General features: G+C 38.3%; 1 protein-coding gene and 2 non-coding genes across 3 annotated transcripts; all 3 read left to right on the top strand.

Annotated features, from left to right (window-relative positions):
* Window positions 1-3,642: 3,642 nt before the first annotated feature.
* Window positions 3,643-11,463, top strand: LOC145767588 (L-proline trans-4-hydroxylase-like). The gene is made up of 7 exons (XM_082579442.1): window positions 3,643-3,757; window positions 5,649-5,800; window positions 6,175-6,300; window positions 8,778-8,960; window positions 10,012-10,163; window positions 10,281-10,410; window positions 11,332-11,463. Exons 1-7 carry the CDS (start codon window positions 3,751-3,753, stop codon window positions 11,449-11,451), a joined length of 870 nt encoding a protein of 289 aa, XP_082435568.1. The 5' UTR covers window positions 3,643-3,750; the 3' UTR covers window positions 11,452-11,463.
* Window positions 11,464-15,183: 3,720 nt separating this feature from the next.
* On the top strand, window positions 15,184-15,256 carry Trnam-cau (transfer RNA methionine (anticodon CAU)). The gene has a single exon. It is a non-coding gene; the product is annotated as a tRNA-Met (tRNA).
* A 641-nt stretch (window positions 15,257-15,897) lies between these two features.
* Window positions 15,898-15,970, top strand: Trnav-cac (transfer RNA valine (anticodon CAC)). Its single transcript has one exon. It is a non-coding gene; the product is annotated as a tRNA-Val (tRNA).
* Window positions 15,971-16,557: the final 587 nt, after the last annotated feature.

A 16,557-nucleotide genomic window follows, 5' to 3' on the forward strand; every position in this document is an offset into this window, starting at 1 on the left:
GCTTCAAGCTTTCTGCAATAGCTAGTTTACACCATCAAACATACAAAACCTCTCCAGAAGGTTTCAAAACAAAGAAAAATTTTAAGCATGAAGGTATAGTTTGCCTTGTGATATGTTCGTATAAATTTATGCTTCCTAACAACGTGTTTGCTTAATTTATGAAAGAATAAAAATAGATTAATTGAAAAGTTCCTGCTCTTGTGAAACTTTCCATAACTCACTGAACATGCTGTCAATGCAAAATCCATATTTAAATACAATCGAAATTCAATTGATATCAAGCCAAAATCGGGACATGTAATTCATTATAAATTTCCTAAATCAGTAATTAATTTGACACGGTTAAATCAGTAGATAGATCAAATGCAGATAATATTGCAACTATCATGGCCTATCGACTGATTTCACCAAAACTATAAAGAAAGGGAAAAAAAGGAAAATAAATGGAGATTTTGAACATTAATTGACTTTTATTTATTTAAATGTAATTTTCCTTTGTTTGTGGCTAGTTGTACTGATAACAATTTAGTGTAATTTTTTCGTTTCGATCCAGTTGTGTTGAGGAGTCCTACTGGACGAAAACCGGTTACACAACATAAATTTTAACTTTTATTGAAATACTGTTGTGAGTGTTAACTTAGCCAAATGATTTAAAGGTTTAAACTGCAGAAAAAAATTATTGATTTGTTTTCTTATAAGTGATTGCTTCTGTATTAGGTAGATCTCTCATTTGATTAAATGTCTTCTACCAGATCTCCTTTTCCGGTTATTTTTTTACACCGTCGAATCATTTGAATAAATAAAGAGTATAACCTAACTTTAGAAGAGAAGTAATTTTGCTTTACTATAAGCCTTTTTGTAGGCTTGTCCATGGCTCCCTCTAATGTCCGGCCTGATTTGTCACATTTTGCTTGAAACATTAGCATTCTGAGTTGCTGGCAAAATGTGGCAGTTTTCTTAAAAAAATAGCAATTGCTAAATGTTATTGTAAGTTTGAGTTGACTAAACATGCTACAAGCATGATTTATTTGCCCTGCGTGTTCTCAACAGCCTATTTGGTAAGACTTTTGTTTAATGTAGTCCAGCCAAGTCCACAATGCAAACCACTGAAAATGGGTCTGTTTTTTTGCAGCTGCTTAATAGATAGTTAAAACTGAACAGGACCTAAGCACTAAGCAGTTGAGCAGGCATGTGTCAGAATAGGTTCCACACCAGTTCACGTTTTTGTTTTCAATCAACAACCAACCAATTTTATCTTTGGTTATGTTTAATAGCACATCACAGCTGTTTTGCTAGCTGAAGTAATCTTGTTGACCTAATAGCACGGTGTTGTTCATTGTGCCTTATTAGAAGAAATAGTGTTCTAAAAATAAGGGAGTAAACGAAGTGTTAAGTAGATAACTAAATGCATGCTCAGCTACAGTACGGTACCAAATCGAAACTTAATAGCATGAGAACGACTACAGTTAAATGTACAGTAGCCTATATAGGCCTATTTTCCCCTGCAATCAATTTTTGTAAGTTATAAGAAGAAAACAATTGTCAAGAAGTTTCAGCAATGAACGTGATGCCGGCGGAGATACAGGAAAATAATCACTTGAAATACGTCAATTGACGGGCTTGCTAGTTTGAGTGTCAAAACTCCGGACATTTAAATACGTTTTAACATTTCTCCCTGACGCAGATTTGAACACTAAATTGGCTGACATATCAGGGAAAATCCTGACGTATGGCAATCCTGGACTACAGCACATAAAATTTACTGAGGAAACTTCCGAATATTCTCACGGATTAAATATCATGGCAAGGTTGTGAATAAAGAAATGGATTGTTCAACTCTGAGGTTGTGCGCTTGAGCAGCGCATTTTACAGACAGTTTTCGATGCAGCGACAACTAGCGGATGAAATAAGTAACAGGTAATAAGTAAGACTTTGCGCAAAAGCTTTACACTGTCAAGCCTAGTCAACATTAAATTTTCCAACGAGTGACTTCTTGCTATGTATCTGAAATGTCGTAATTTTCTGAGGTTTATGTTGTTAACCAGACTTCAGTTATCGTCTATTTGTTGGGTGACAAATTCATTTGTTTTTCTTTCCATACAGCTGATGCGTAATAGTATCCTGTGACACCACGTTTCAAATCTTAATAACTTTTTAATGTCATGTTTTTTGCATGTCCAAATTTCACTTCCATTTGTGACAACTGGGAATATGTCTACCGAGTGCTTTTACTAGATGCTTCAAAAAGAAAACGGTAATAAACATGGACTTACCTGTTTCGCTTTTAGTTTCGTCATCAAAAGGTTACATTGGTAAAGGTCTCTTAGAATCACGTCCAAAATGTTAATTACACTAGTAGGCCCGAGCAAAGTATTTTACTTCAACGCTGCAACTTTTTATTGACCGACTACAAAAGGTCAAACTTTTTGCAACCAGTATTTACATCTCTATGAATAATGAATACAGACCAAATCAAGTCCGGAAAAGAAATGGCTCAACAACACAGATAGAGCAAGTTCAGTTGCCATTAGTATAGAGAGTAAGATTTAAGACTTTGCTTTGAAAGCTTTTTCTCTCTTGCTTTCGCTTCACTGTTAAACAGATACTAAAGGAAAAACCTCACTTGGCGATTTTCCACGTTCTTTGTGTTTAACATGCTACCATAAAACGATTTTCAATAAAATTTTGCCCCATTGCGGTCTGATCAGCATTCCGCGCGTGCTTTTGTCAGAGTTTTCAAAACGGGAATGGGCGTGAGCAGCGAAGCGTGCGACTGTACAATCTACGTCATTATAGACTAGCAATCAGCTGATCGCCCAAAAGTTGTTACTGTGGGCGATCAGCTGTAGGCTATGTATGTACGTACGTCAAAACATCAGACTTCAACATCAACACATCACACAGTTTGCTCAAAACATCAGATCTGATGTTAAAACATCAGATGTGGTAACGTGGCTTTTGTTATTGCTGTCGATAGTGACGTATTCTCGAGCAGTTTTCCACTTTTGGTCATTTTGAAAAAAATGAAAAATAAATGAAACATTGGACTTTGGGCCTTGCCAGTGCCATTGAAAACAAATTTTATTCGGTAATTTTTTTGAAATTTATTCTTGAATGTTCAGTTTACGCATTTTAATGCTTAATTTCTGTTTGAAAATTTCATTTAGTAGGCCTTTAAAGCAATTTTGTATCATTGTGCTTTCAACTTTCTAAAACACATAACACAAAAGTACGAGAATCTCAGAATGCCAGCAACGACATCAAGTTGAAAATACGTGCCCTTGCACCATGTGAAAGGTTTAGTGGCTGTTCAAATATCATGCAAGATTTTGAAGGTAAGACTTTTTTGACTGTCATTTGACGTCATATAGATTGCAAATTGCAAGATAAAGTGATTTCATAAGATGTACCTTGTTACCATCGTAAAGCCAATTTTTAATATCACTGGTAGGCTACGCATAGGCTACATCTCGGCTTTCAAAAGTATGCGTAGCACATTTTCTTATTGTTTCTTTGCGGGAAGTTGTGAAAACGCCAGTCTAACCAATGAACCATAGAACAATATTGGCTATGGCTTTAACGCAGTGCGCACATTATTATCATGGTTAAACAAGCAATGTTTGCGAAGCCATTCAAAGTAACTGCAAAACTGCTTTGCTTGAAGAGAAGCACTCCGGCAATGGTTAGGTTTATGCTTGTCTTCTGATTTCGGGATATACTGCAAGATAGGCACTTGGCAAACTCAGCAAAATGAAAGGTGAGCGGTAATTTCAAAAGTAAATGTGTTGCTTGCTGGGGTTGAATTAACACCACAATTTCTAAGAAAAGTGCAGTTATAGAAGCGTAGTTTGCAACTTATTTTTTAGGACTTAGGTTCAGCACTAAGATCAAAATAATTATCTCATTTTGTTAGTTTTTCTTTGCTAACTTTATGGTAACAATCTAACTAATAATTTGTTGAAATTGTTTCATCCATACACTTTTGTTGCATTTCAGTAAGCAGGCTTATTCATCAATTCTGTGAACAAAAAATATGTAAAATTGACTGTGCTGCAGATTTGATTAGTCCAAATTCTAGCATGTTACTTTACTTACCATGACATACTGTAATAAAGATGAGCTTGATTCTGCAGCGAGTTACTGAGATGTTGCAAAACGCAAACCAACATGTTTCACAGATTAGGCTACATAGCGTAAGCGTATTGTCACATGCACATGTAAAACAAAATAGACCTGATGACAGCTCCTCTGACGGCACGTGCGTTTGTTTTCTAAATAGACAACTTATTGAATACATATTTATAAATAATAAATTTAGAGAGATGCTGTTAAACTTCTATCGCAACTCTTAATGTATTGCCAAACTTCGTAAATAAGCTTAAAAAATGAGTAGACTAAACAAAACCATAGCCTACTTGTGCTTGTGTTTTCGTAATCGATGAGTCGCGAGGTGGCACTACGCTTATCAAAGAACTTTCAATCTTAGTAGGCTATGTTTTATTATCAAAACCATTAAATAGACCTTTATTAAAAGTTTTTGTTTTTATTCATTTATAGGCATTCTTCTCAAATGTACAAAGTTGAATCTTACGTTCAAGTTTCAGTATTGGCTACATTATACAGATGTCAGACGTAATCGAATCATTCTGTGATGATTTAGAAAAACACGATGTTCACGTTTACATGCTTAGGCTGCTTTTTTGTGTAAAATAATTGATTTTGAGGCAAATCCAATACAAATCATTCATAGCTTTTTTGATTTGGATTAGTGGTTTACCCTCAAAAACTTAAAAGGGGACTTCGGGTTGCTATTTTGAACTTTCAGTTACGATTTGTGATGATTAAAGCAGCCATAGATGGTTTTTAACCATTTACGCAGGACCGGTTACCGAGATTAACAGAAGTTTCCACTAACTTTGAAGTGTGGTCTGTGAATTATTCCATCCACTAAATGTCACTAAAATATCTAATCGTTTATAATGTAAGGTTGCTTGGTAAGGTGTTCGCCTCGAATTAATGCAAGAAATGCAGCACAATATTTTATTTTTGGTTTATGGGCTTATCAATTAAATTAATATTAATAAAGTATGAAAAGCGATAAAAATATTAGGACTAAAAAAAGAACAAAAAAAGATCAAGGTCTAATGTTGTGTGCTCACAATCTACGATACGGTACACAAAACCATAGGCTATATAAGTTCACCGCAATAAATTAGTCTATCCTACCAACCATCCTTAGCATTCTGCATTTAGGCAATTGTTATGATATTTCTTGAACATACGGAATAATTTCTTACATATCTACAGAGACTGAGTTCCTTTGAGAGATTGACATTATTTTAACTCTACTGTATTTGATGCTTCGTTGAAGTTTTGTAGAAGCATATAGACCTATGGAGAAACAAAATGATTATTATCATTATTGATTGAACTTCTAATAAGGTGATTATAAAAATTACTGTTTTTTTTAAAGTGGTTAGAACCATGTCAAAAATATTTATCGGACACACAACAGAAAACATGCAAAAAAACTGCCTATTTTTACAAATAGTTTATTAGCTAGCTTGAAAAATGGCCCAACATTTGACTTCAAAACTGAATTACGAGACAAATTGGCTAACTGCAGGTAAGCTTCTTTTTGTTTTCAGTTTATCCGTGTAATGGAAACGGTGGAGTTGAAGTTACTGAACAAATGTTGGAGGATTTTAAAAAGTATGGTTACGTCATAATTCGATCCCTCCTGAACAGAGACGAGCGAACAAGATTGCTGGGCACCTTAGAGTCTGATGAGTGTTTTAAGGTATGGTGGTTTAACATAGGCTACTACAGTTAATACAAAAGAACTGCAAAATATTTCAAAAAGTTGTGGTGATGGTGACACTTTCATAGGCTATTCTATCATCATCTTCACAGAAAAGTTTAATTTTATATATGTAATGATTTCGATTGTGATGATGATTAAACTGATTAAAACTCACACACAAGTAGGAGGTTATACCCTTGTGTTGACCCATCTGTGGGTGCTAAAACTGTAAAACATAAACTATTTTGGTTTAAAATTATGTTATAAACTTTGTTTTGGGTTAATATTGCAAAGCGATTTCAAAATGGTAATACTTTTTGCTATAATCAAAGAACACTAGCAATTCGTTTCATAAGCTTTTTATTGCTTAGCGATTCGCTTACGGAAGAGATGACGGAAAAGGTAGAAAAACTCAAGTGGTGCTCTGGAACTTGGCTGGAAATGATATCACTGGAGTTGTACCAAGATGTGATAAAATAGCTGGGACAATGGAGAAAGTGAGTTGGTGTCGAATGAAATATTGCTTTTTAACACGTAGCTAAATCAGGCCCGTAGCCAGACATTTTCAAGGGGGGGTTCCCAAATCCAAAAATATGGACCTTTTGAAAACGCTTTCTTCTTGGTGTAAGCAAAAACAAGCAAGCAAAAACATAAGAAGCGACAGTACATGTACCAACAAACAAAACAAACTTCAAATTGTCAATTATAAACAAAATGAATAAATACCGGTACAAATTTTTTTTTAAATAACAATAGCACATCTACAGTGGAACCGATAGGGGTGCCGGAAGCGGGGGGGGGTAGAGGGCAGATGCCCTTATAAGGTCATGTAAGCTACTGCACAATTTGCAATATAACAATTTGCGCCACTGGTGGTCCACCTGGAATTTTTAGTGGTCCAAAGAGAATTTTATTGGTTCACATAATGGACATCAATTGCCAATGGTCTATGAAATTTTTTTCTTAAAAAATGGCCATGGGACAATGGCACAAATACATGTAGGCTAAGCTTCAGCGAATTTCACTGTGATTCAGTTTAAAGTAAGTTAGATCTTACACTATCCACTAAACCAGTGGTTCCCAACCTGGGGTCTGCGGACCCCTTGGGGGTCCGTGAGAAAGTCTTTGGGGGTCCGTGATTACCTTGATGAATTTTGGAGAAAAAAAAAACGAAAAACGATCTTTTTACTTTCATTTCTCTCATTAAATTTGCTTACGTTGAAAAAGTTTCGGCCTGGCACTTTGGGTCATCTTAATATTCAAATACTGCTGACATTTCTTGAACAATTCATTCAATTTCTTATTTGAGCGACTGTTTAACCTGATATTTGCCGCAGGAGTCATAGCGGCAATGCAATGTGACACAGTACAGAAGTTGAGTAGCATAATTATTACAATAGTCAATAGTATGTTAATTGAGTTTCAGGCAAAATTTAGGTAGGGGTACGCAGAATTAATAATTTGTCTAAAGAGGTCCGTGACAACAAAAAGGTTGAGAACTACTGCACTAAACCAATACGCGTCCACAATTTCTTTGCCTGTTCTCACGTCAACTATCTTTTATCACGAGAACTGTATTCATAAGATTTTATCAATAGAATTATCAATAGAATCATTTTATTTTTCGTCATTAACGCGTCCCGGACAAAAATGTTTTCAATCTTCCATTTATCTTCCAGAAACCTCTTATTTAGAACTATCTGTAAGGTTTCAGCTAATCCTGTGATTATATGTACACTACACCTTCTGAAAAATGTGGACCTTTTCGGCTCAAGGGGGGGTTCCTGGGAACCCTGAGAACCCCCCCTGGCTACGGGCCTGAGCTAAATTGCCAAAATGATCATTAAACCTACAGTCTACTTAGCTTGTATTGTGTTTCCGGTAGTCCACACATTTTGCCTACTTCTGACAGAATGTAAAGGTAAAAAAATTTCAGAATAAATCCTTTATTTAGAGTTTCAAATCATTATTATAAATTTTACAGTGAGATCGAAGAAATATCTGCCAAAAAAGTGTTTATAAATTTGTTTATAATTGACTTAGGCTTTTAATAATGAAGGTAATCAGCATATAAGCCTATTTACTTTAAAATAAAGTAGGCCTTACCAGTAACTTTGACTAAAGGGTCTAAGCAGTACCTTTAAACGCGAGCCCGGGAGGATTTTAGGGGCCGTAACTTTTTCAAAAGGCTCGAGAACTTACAGGGCGGGGAAACCCAAATTAACTTTTTGCGAGTTTTTTGTTTCAGCGTGATGTCATTGTGTACAACATGCGTTTTAGCAATAAAAAAATCCAAATTTTGTTGCCCTCGTCTCGCCAAGGCCGCTTTTGTTTGATACCCGTTTGCGAGGTCTCGCGCGCATCAAGCTGTGATGCTGTTCGCTGTGACGTCACAAGGTACATATAGTTGTGGCCAAAAGTTTAAAACCAGACTTGATTTATGACCATTTTTGCATTACTTCAAAATACTGCATCATATATTATTTCAGTTGCATCATCTTTATGCATCATCTTATATCTGATGCAGTATTTTGAAGTGATGCAAAAATCGTCATAAATCAAGTCTGGTCTTAAACTTTTGGCCACAACTATATGTACCTTGTGACGTCACAGCAAACAGCATCACAGCTTGATGCGCAACGAGACCTCGTAAACGGGTATCAAACAAAAGCGGCCTTAGCGAGACGAGGGCAACAAAATTTGGATTTTTTTATTGCTAAAACGCATGTTGTACACAATGACATCACGCTGAAACAAAAAACTCGCAAAGTTAGTTTGGGTTTCCCCGCCCTTTAAAGAGACCACTTCGTATTCTTTTAATGTAGCGCATTTTTTGTAAAATTGTGTTGATTTGGGGTCCAATGATTTCATTGGTACAGGGCCCAAATTATCCTCTCAACGTCTTTGGGCCTTACTAGTCTTAAATGTCTTCCTGCTTCTACAAAGTTTTGAATGCTTTGCTGTTTGTTTGTAGCTTCTTGGAGGAGAAATATATCATTATCATTCAAAACTTATAAAGAAAGATGCCCACACTGGTGGCATGCATGTTTGGCACCAGGATTATGGATACTGGTACAACAATGGCTGCTTGTATCCAAATATGGGAACTGTATTTATAGCTATGGATAAAGCACACAAAGGAAATGGCTGTCTCCAGGTGTGACATTTGTTCATAACAATTTTGTAACAAACTGCAAAAGCGTATCTAACTAAAATTCATTTCCGGTGTGTTTTCCTAATGTTGAAGAGTGTATCGAAGAAGATTCGGATAGTCTACCTTTGTATAATTCAGCTTATATTTGAACTGTATAGACTTTGAGTTCATTCATCAAAATTTGAAAGTTGTATTTTCTCACGTTTGCGATATGAAATATAGCCTACTATACAGTAGGCCTAGAACGCTGAACCTTCTTTGTGTAGTCCCTTCATGCTATGACGGCATATGGAGGAACAAAAATAGAGCGATGTCGACTACGGCCTTTTGCGATTCTTGCAAAAACAGCCAGACAACTTATAGGCTACCGTGCTGTTGATGTTGGCAGCATGTTATACTGAGATTTAACCTATGCTACGTCCTTGGTTGCAGTCATCTGCTACTCTGCAGGCTACTAACCCTTATCTCAACAATATTTATCTGTGCAACTGCAATTCAAAAAAAGAAGCCTTGTGTATCACAGTGTATGACGTCACGAATTGAAGTAGTGGGCAAAATAATATGTAGGCTAACGTAGTATTTATCGACTCAATTATCGTCATGTGTCAGTGACACCCATCTCATGAAAGGAGAAGTTCATAACCCCTTTCTTACCACGTTACTGTGATTGTAGCTTACGCTAATAAAATTTTGTTGGTTGTGTACAGTGGTATCTCCAAGGTTGCTTCTATAATGGAAAAGTTTTTTCCTCCTATAAAAATTGTGACATCGTATACAGTAGCGTTGACAGGAGTCCAGGGGGTACTCTTGGACCTGGGCCCAGAATGATTTTAGGGGCTCGGAACCTTTTCAAAGGACCCGGGAACTTGAAGAAAGTATTGCGTATTCTTTGGATATATTTCGTTTTTCTTAGTAGTGTCTTGATTTATAGGCGCGAGGATCGCATTGGTACAGGGCCCAAAATGTTCTCTCAACGGCCCTAAATCCTGATCGTAAATAATATTATCAGTTCAGAAAATGCGCTATTATTTAAACCATTTATGCAATTCATAAGATTCTAGAAGGTTCCCATAAAATGGGGCGGTTAGACCACGTGCGAATTGGCGATCAGAACGGGATATGCGATGAAAAAATGGAGCAAGTTTTTCAAGTTATAAAACCTACTTATGTGGAACTGGAACCTGGTGACGCATTATTTTTTCATAGGTGAGCACTTTGAGTCAATTTTATTGATGCAACCTTTACGCTAAAATTCAAATTGTTAAGAATTTTGGTGTTGCCATCACGTCAGTTTATTTCAATTATACTTCTCATATTTTGCAGCAATGTCATACATAAAAGCGAGCAAAACCGAAGTGACGAACGACGGTGGGCTTTTCTCTGCGCTTACAACCGCGCAGATAACAATCCTGCAATTGCCCACCACCACCCAAGTTATAGTAAAATGACTCAGGTAGGTTAACTTTTAACTTGTTGTTGCAAATTCTAGCGCATTAGCGTAGGCACTTTTCATGTTACAAAAAATAGCCATTGATAGTTTTAATTCTCTGTTTCATGTTAATAGCAGCTTGACTTCTTACAACTTTAGCATGGCTTCCACAATTCTAAAAGTAAAACAGAAAAAGTGTTACAAAAACAATACTATTTCGGTATTTCAAAGTAGCCTACAGGCCAAAGTGATTTATAGGTTTCTTGCAAAGAGCATTTATATAGTTTTAAATCTACATGCGCTTAGTAAGCCACTATATTTGGAAGCAAAACCTTTAGGGAAGCATCGTGGCCCATGCAGTTTCTATTTAAACTTCTTTTAGACGCAAGGCTCTTTCCACGAATTATGGCGTTTATGAAAAAGTTCAAACCGCTTTAACCTATTGGCAGTTTTCTTTCAATTCAATTTAAAAATTCGTGTCTGTTATCTCTACCGTCAAACCAGGCTGGTTTGGACAGCGGCACAACTCTGATGACACCTTCCTTCACACAAGCATAAGCTTGCTAATTATATGAGTGAATTGAAACCACGCTTGACAGGTGTTTTTCCAGTTAGGCAATCATTCTTCATTTTCCTCCACAACTACAGCAGTGGACTATTACTGTATTTTGTGCTTTTTTCGATTTACTGATCATTTTCTTCATTTAACATTTTTATTGCAGCCAAATGCACTGTAACTGGTATTGGGATTCGGCAGGTTTGCACCGGTTTGTGCGAACCTCTTCCTAAAAATAAAAAAAAGGTTGCAGAACCGGTTTCTGTCCAACTCATAGGCCTATATATTTCATAATGAGCGAGGACAGTTGTTCAGTTATCGTGGTCATGTTGGTCATGAGATAAGGCGAGAAGTATAAAAAACAATGCATTAATATCATGTTTCCATAGGTTCCTAACAATGCAATTCTAACCTGCCCAACAACAGTCAATTGGAAAGAAAAAGACTTTTTCCGACTTAAGGATGATATCAGCGTTGAAGGTCTGGCTGGCGAGAACAAAAAAATATAAAAGTGTTATGGCAATGTGTAATTAATTTTTCTTCCAACTTTAGCAGATGTTATTGAGAGAACCATAAGCTAGACAAATAGCCTACATCCAGGGCCGGATTTAGCTGATGGGGGCCCGGGGCACTTTTAGATCGGGGGGGGTCCCCTGCAAAAAAATTTTCAAGCCTACGGCGCGAAAAATCACCTCTGCGGCTACAATAGCATTAATCCAGCACTGCACAGCATTTTGCAGAAGCTTCAAAGGCTTAAAGGAAGAAAAAATAACACAAAATTACATGTTTTCCACGTAGGGGGGCCCTTCAAAAATCGGGGGGCCCGGGGCACCTGCCCCCTCTGCCCCCCTAAATCCGGGCCTGCCTACATCCTGAGAACCACACGGCATTTAACATAATACATACAATAAAGTGAAAATAAACTAACTTATAAATTACGAACAATTTTGGCCATATTCTACACATGTTATCCCTTACTAAGTAACAAAATTACTGATCCTATGCATAAGCCTAAATTGAAAATACAGAATGAACAGGCAAGGCAAAGGATAAGCACATTACATGGCGGTTAATTACGCAAGGTAAAAACTCACATGCCACATAGCCTGCTTACAGGGATATCTAAACAAGGTCTACTTTATATATCTACTTTAGATATCCCTGCCTACTTAGTCTAAGTAAAGACGTTTCGCAGAAAGAAGGCTCCTGTGACAAAAAAAATGCCTACTGAGGAGAGGATTGCACAATTTTATGAGCAAAGCCTAGTGAATTTTAATATCTAATTATCGGTCGTCGGCGTATGAGCAGGTCTTTCCACGTCAGATTGGAAAGCAGGAAGTCATCAGTCACTCAGCAGTCTCGTCGTTCAGGACCCTCAGTCAATGCGCACAGTGTGGAGGTCGGTGGGTTATGCAGTGATGAGCGACATGGTCTGCGGTCTGTTCTGTGGCCCATTCTGATGGAGGAGCCAAGCCCCACTTGTGCATGTCCGAGCGGAAGCGGCCAACGCCAGTTCACAGGCGGTTTTGCCACTCCGTGCTCCACATGTGGTTCGTCTAGGGGTCCGCACTTAACCCAAGTTCTTCTGCGTTCTTGTGCAGCAGATACAAAAGGGCGTCTTGATTTCAGCCGCTGCTTTATAGATGGTGGTCGCTTGAATGTTGCATGGAGGATCCCCAGCTCCCCAGCCGGAACCCGCCAATTGCCTCAAAAGTGCAATGCATGTAGACAGTGGCGTACGCAGAGGGGGGGGGGCATTGGGCCATGCAGATTAAGCCATTTGATATGTTTTGCATTGCTCTGTCAAAGCAATCATTGTAACAATGTTGTTTTATAGACGAAGCATAGCATAGATATCTTACAGTCGGCAGCCGTGGCCGAGTGGTTAGCGCGTTTGGCTCGCAGTCGAGAGCCTGCGTGTTCGACTCCAGCCACTCGCACTTGCTGTTGTTTCTCTGGGCAAGAAACTTTACGATAATTGCCTCTACCTATAGTGATCGATTTCGAGTAATGGGTAGTACCAAATTTAAATCATACGTAGAGTAGACAACCGGAAACAGACATTGCCGTCGGCTGCAGCGTGGGTCAGGTGTATGTCGGAATGCGTACACCGATGCATAGCGCTCAAGTCCGCTTTCCCGCAATGCAGGATAAAAATAAACAAACAAACAAACAAGCCAATACGAAATACATGGCCCAATCCACCTACCCCACCCCAGGTATGCCAATGTAGAATAGTGTTCTGTAAGCCTATTATAGTGATTAGTGAGAGAGAAATGGATAAAGTCTAAACTAAAACCATACTGGGATATCATGAAGACGTCTGGGATATCAATGGCCAGTGGCGTAGCCAAGGGGGGGAAGGGTTACAACCCCACTTTGGCACGCGTGTGACGTCACGATATTGAGAATGATGCTTTCAGTCTCTTTATGCTTGGGAATGATGTTTTCAGTCTAAAAAAAACTTGCCTAATTTTAAAGAAAACTGCATTAAAAGAGCGAGTTTTGCCAATACCAAACATTCAAACATCTCAGCCAGGAATTAACAACAAGAAAACATAGAGACTTAGCTTTATTTCGGAAAAATGCCGAAGAAAACATGATCTTATCCTTTTGCTATGCCACCAGACAGCACCATTTTACAGGAATAATCATACCCACATTTTTGTTGTCTTTTTTTGTCTCAGAATGCACCAAATTCAAAGTAATTTTTCAAAATTTTCTGGGGAAGGCCCCCCAGACCCTCCGCCGCTGGGTGTCGTCTTAAGCGAAAACGCCGTCGGGCTTCGCCCGCCGGTCGTCAAAGCCCCCCCCTTTTTTTCAAAATTCCTGTCTACGCTACCCTCAATGGCCCCCCCCCTTGAGAAAATCCTACGTACGCCACTGCATGTAGATAGTTTTTTTACGCCGTGACTCCAGATTTCGGCAGTACTTGAGTGACCTGTCCAGAGTTATGCCGAGATCAGTAGGTTCGGCACAGTAGGGCAGGCGTTCCCAATCTATGTTGATATTTATCTCACGCTGTGCCTCCCGGTTGCTAAGGTGGAAGGCCGTCGACACTGTTTTTGCCTTGCTGAGCTGTATAGCTTCCATTTCTGGAGGTATGCTGGTAGTGTTTGCATGTCTTGGCTGAGGTTCCTCTTCACAGACTGTAAATTTCCCTCTAAGTGCGGGAGTACCAGGTCGTTAAGAATATTTCCTGGCGAATGTGGGGGGCAAGTCGTAGGTGAATCTGTTGAACAGGAGAGGAGCCAGGATTCAGCCTTGTGGGACGCCGTTTTTAAGTCTGCGTAGACTGCTTCAAAGTCCGCTACCGGTTGTGAGGGTGAAGCTGTGGTTTTGCACAAGTTCCATCATCATATCAACCAAGTGTCTGTCGGGGAGCAGACGGAGTAATTTGCAGGTAAGGCGGCTATGCCATATACGGTGTCAGTGTGACCTGGTCTACTCTATGATTGCTCGTCCGTGTGAAGCATTTAATTCTGTGAAGCACTTAGCCTACATACAAAAAGACATAAAACAGACTGCAGAGATGGTTTATTTCTAAACAAATTTGGCAATCGAGTATCTTTAATGATACAGTATTTGCCATTCGCTTTCGGTTTCATAAACCATTCTGTTTGCAAATGGTGAAACCTTTTTATGAACGAAATTGCCAATTGTTTGAAATGTAGATTTCGTAGTGTAGTGGTTATCACGTTTACCTCAGACGCAAAAGTTACCCGGTTTGAGCCTGGGTGAAAACACTTTCCATAATCGGTTGTTTTGAACTAAAATCCCATCAATTAATGATGAAGAATCACCACTGACCAAAACATCATTGTCAAATACTTGTATCTAAAGTTTAGAATCTAAAGTTTTGTTTAAACTGAGAAGCGCTAGGTCACTGCTTCACCAATTAATAATTGAGACATGTAAATGGAGGTGCTTGCTATCGATCCCGGATTCCCGGTACCTCGCGCATGCTAAGCGCGCGCTCTACCATCTGAGCTACACCCCCTTGCACAATGGACAAAGCAGAGTGTTAATCAAAATCTCTTTTTAGTGAAACACTCAATGATATTGTCTGGTGGTATTCTTTTAATAAAAATTCAAATTCAACTTGTAAACAGAGTTAGTTTGTTCAATGATTTTTCACACACCAAAGCATATGTGCAGTTTTAGAGCAAATAGTGCATGATAAAAAGTATTAAAAACCTTGTATTTTCGATTAGATGATCATAAATGTGCACGTTTTCGTCGCCTCGATGGCGCAGTAGGTAGCGCGTGAGTCTCATAATTTCAAGGTCGTGAGTTCGATCCTCACTCGCGGCATACATTTAAAACTACTATTTTCTGACATAACGGTTTTGACGTTTCATCCAATTGAAGCAACCAACTTCGAAAATAATTTTGTTAATTTCAATTTTTTTTAAATTCATGTTTTCTAAAACCAATCCTTTAAACAACAATGAAAAAAAGATTTAAAACTAACAACGTTGAGCAATTCCTTTGTTACAAACAAACCCTAACAATGATTTCAGATGAAGACAATTGTTGAAGAATATTGTATGGACTCAGTGAAAACGTTTTGTAGTTTTGTGTGTAGGCTAATTCAATTTTGTGCCATTCATACTGCACTGTAATACGCAGCACGCATACTATTTGTCCACGTGTTTTTGAAATACATAAACATAATAGCCGCACATTCAGTTAAAAAATCACTATCCGAAAGATAGTTATCACTATCCGAAAGATAGTATTGAAAGGTTCATACCAACGTCATTGTAAAAGCAATACGAACCCTAAACGTGTAGCCTACCATGTGGACTGTGGAGTTTTTTAAACTTTTTTTAGGTAATTTGTTTTTCTCTGATTTTGATGATATTTGCCATTCGCTGTCGTCTTGATAAACTATTCCGTTTACACATAGTAAAATCTTTTTACGGACGGAATTGCCATTTGTTTAAAATGTGGTTTTCGTAGTGTAGTGGTTATCACGTTCGCCTCACACGCGAAAGGTCCCCGGTTCGAGCCCGGGCGGAAACATTTTCCATGTACCTGTAGTCAGTGTTGTACGTTGACGCTGAGGCTAGCGCCCTCAATTTATTTTTCAGTTGACGGAAGTGATAGCGCCGTCAACTATTTTGCCGATTTTAAGCGTCAAGCGCTATGCGTCATTTTTTTTCATGGAAAATCTCGTTACACAATAAGAGTTTCACAATGTATTCTGGCCAACGCGACTCATCCGAATTACCGGCTTTTGCGTTGGTTGGAATGGCTCCCTGGAATACACGCGGAAGAAGTTCGCCAAATGGTGATCACACATGTATTGAGAACGAGGGATCAGAGACAGAAAGCGAAAAATCCATGAATGGCATCGCGGACGTTGAAGATACTTTATTTCAAGAGCTTTATGCCCCTGAAAAGAGCGATATTGGTGCAGTGGACCTCGCTAAAATATTTATACATGCTAAACTATCACAGCACGCTTGGAACAGTGATACCTTTTCGAGTAGCCTAAACGTTTTCAACTTGTTTTTGAAATACAACACACCAATACCAACCAGCGCTGCTATGGAACGCATGTTTTCACTTGGAAAGGACAATACGCGTCCCAAACGCAGCAGATTGTC

Source organism: Aplidium turbinatum, chromosome 3, assembly GCF_918807975.1.
Source record: "Aplidium turbinatum chromosome 3, kaAplTurb1.1, whole genome shotgun sequence".
In the NCBI taxonomy this organism is placed as follows: Eukaryota; Metazoa; Chordata; class Ascidiacea; order Aplousobranchia; family Polyclinidae; genus Aplidium; species Aplidium turbinatum.

Bases quoted from the DNA above. Each gene is read 5' to 3' on its own strand.
- LOC145767588 (XM_082579442.1), top strand. The intron at 5,801-6,174 runs GTATGGTGGTTT...TTTATTGCTTAG, and splicing joins AGTCTGATGAGTGTTTTAAG to CGATTCGCTTACGGAAGAGA. The intron at 8,961-10,011 runs GTGTGACATTTG...GCAATTCATAAG, and splicing joins AAGGAAATGGCTGTCTCCAG to ATTCTAGAAGGTTCCCATAA.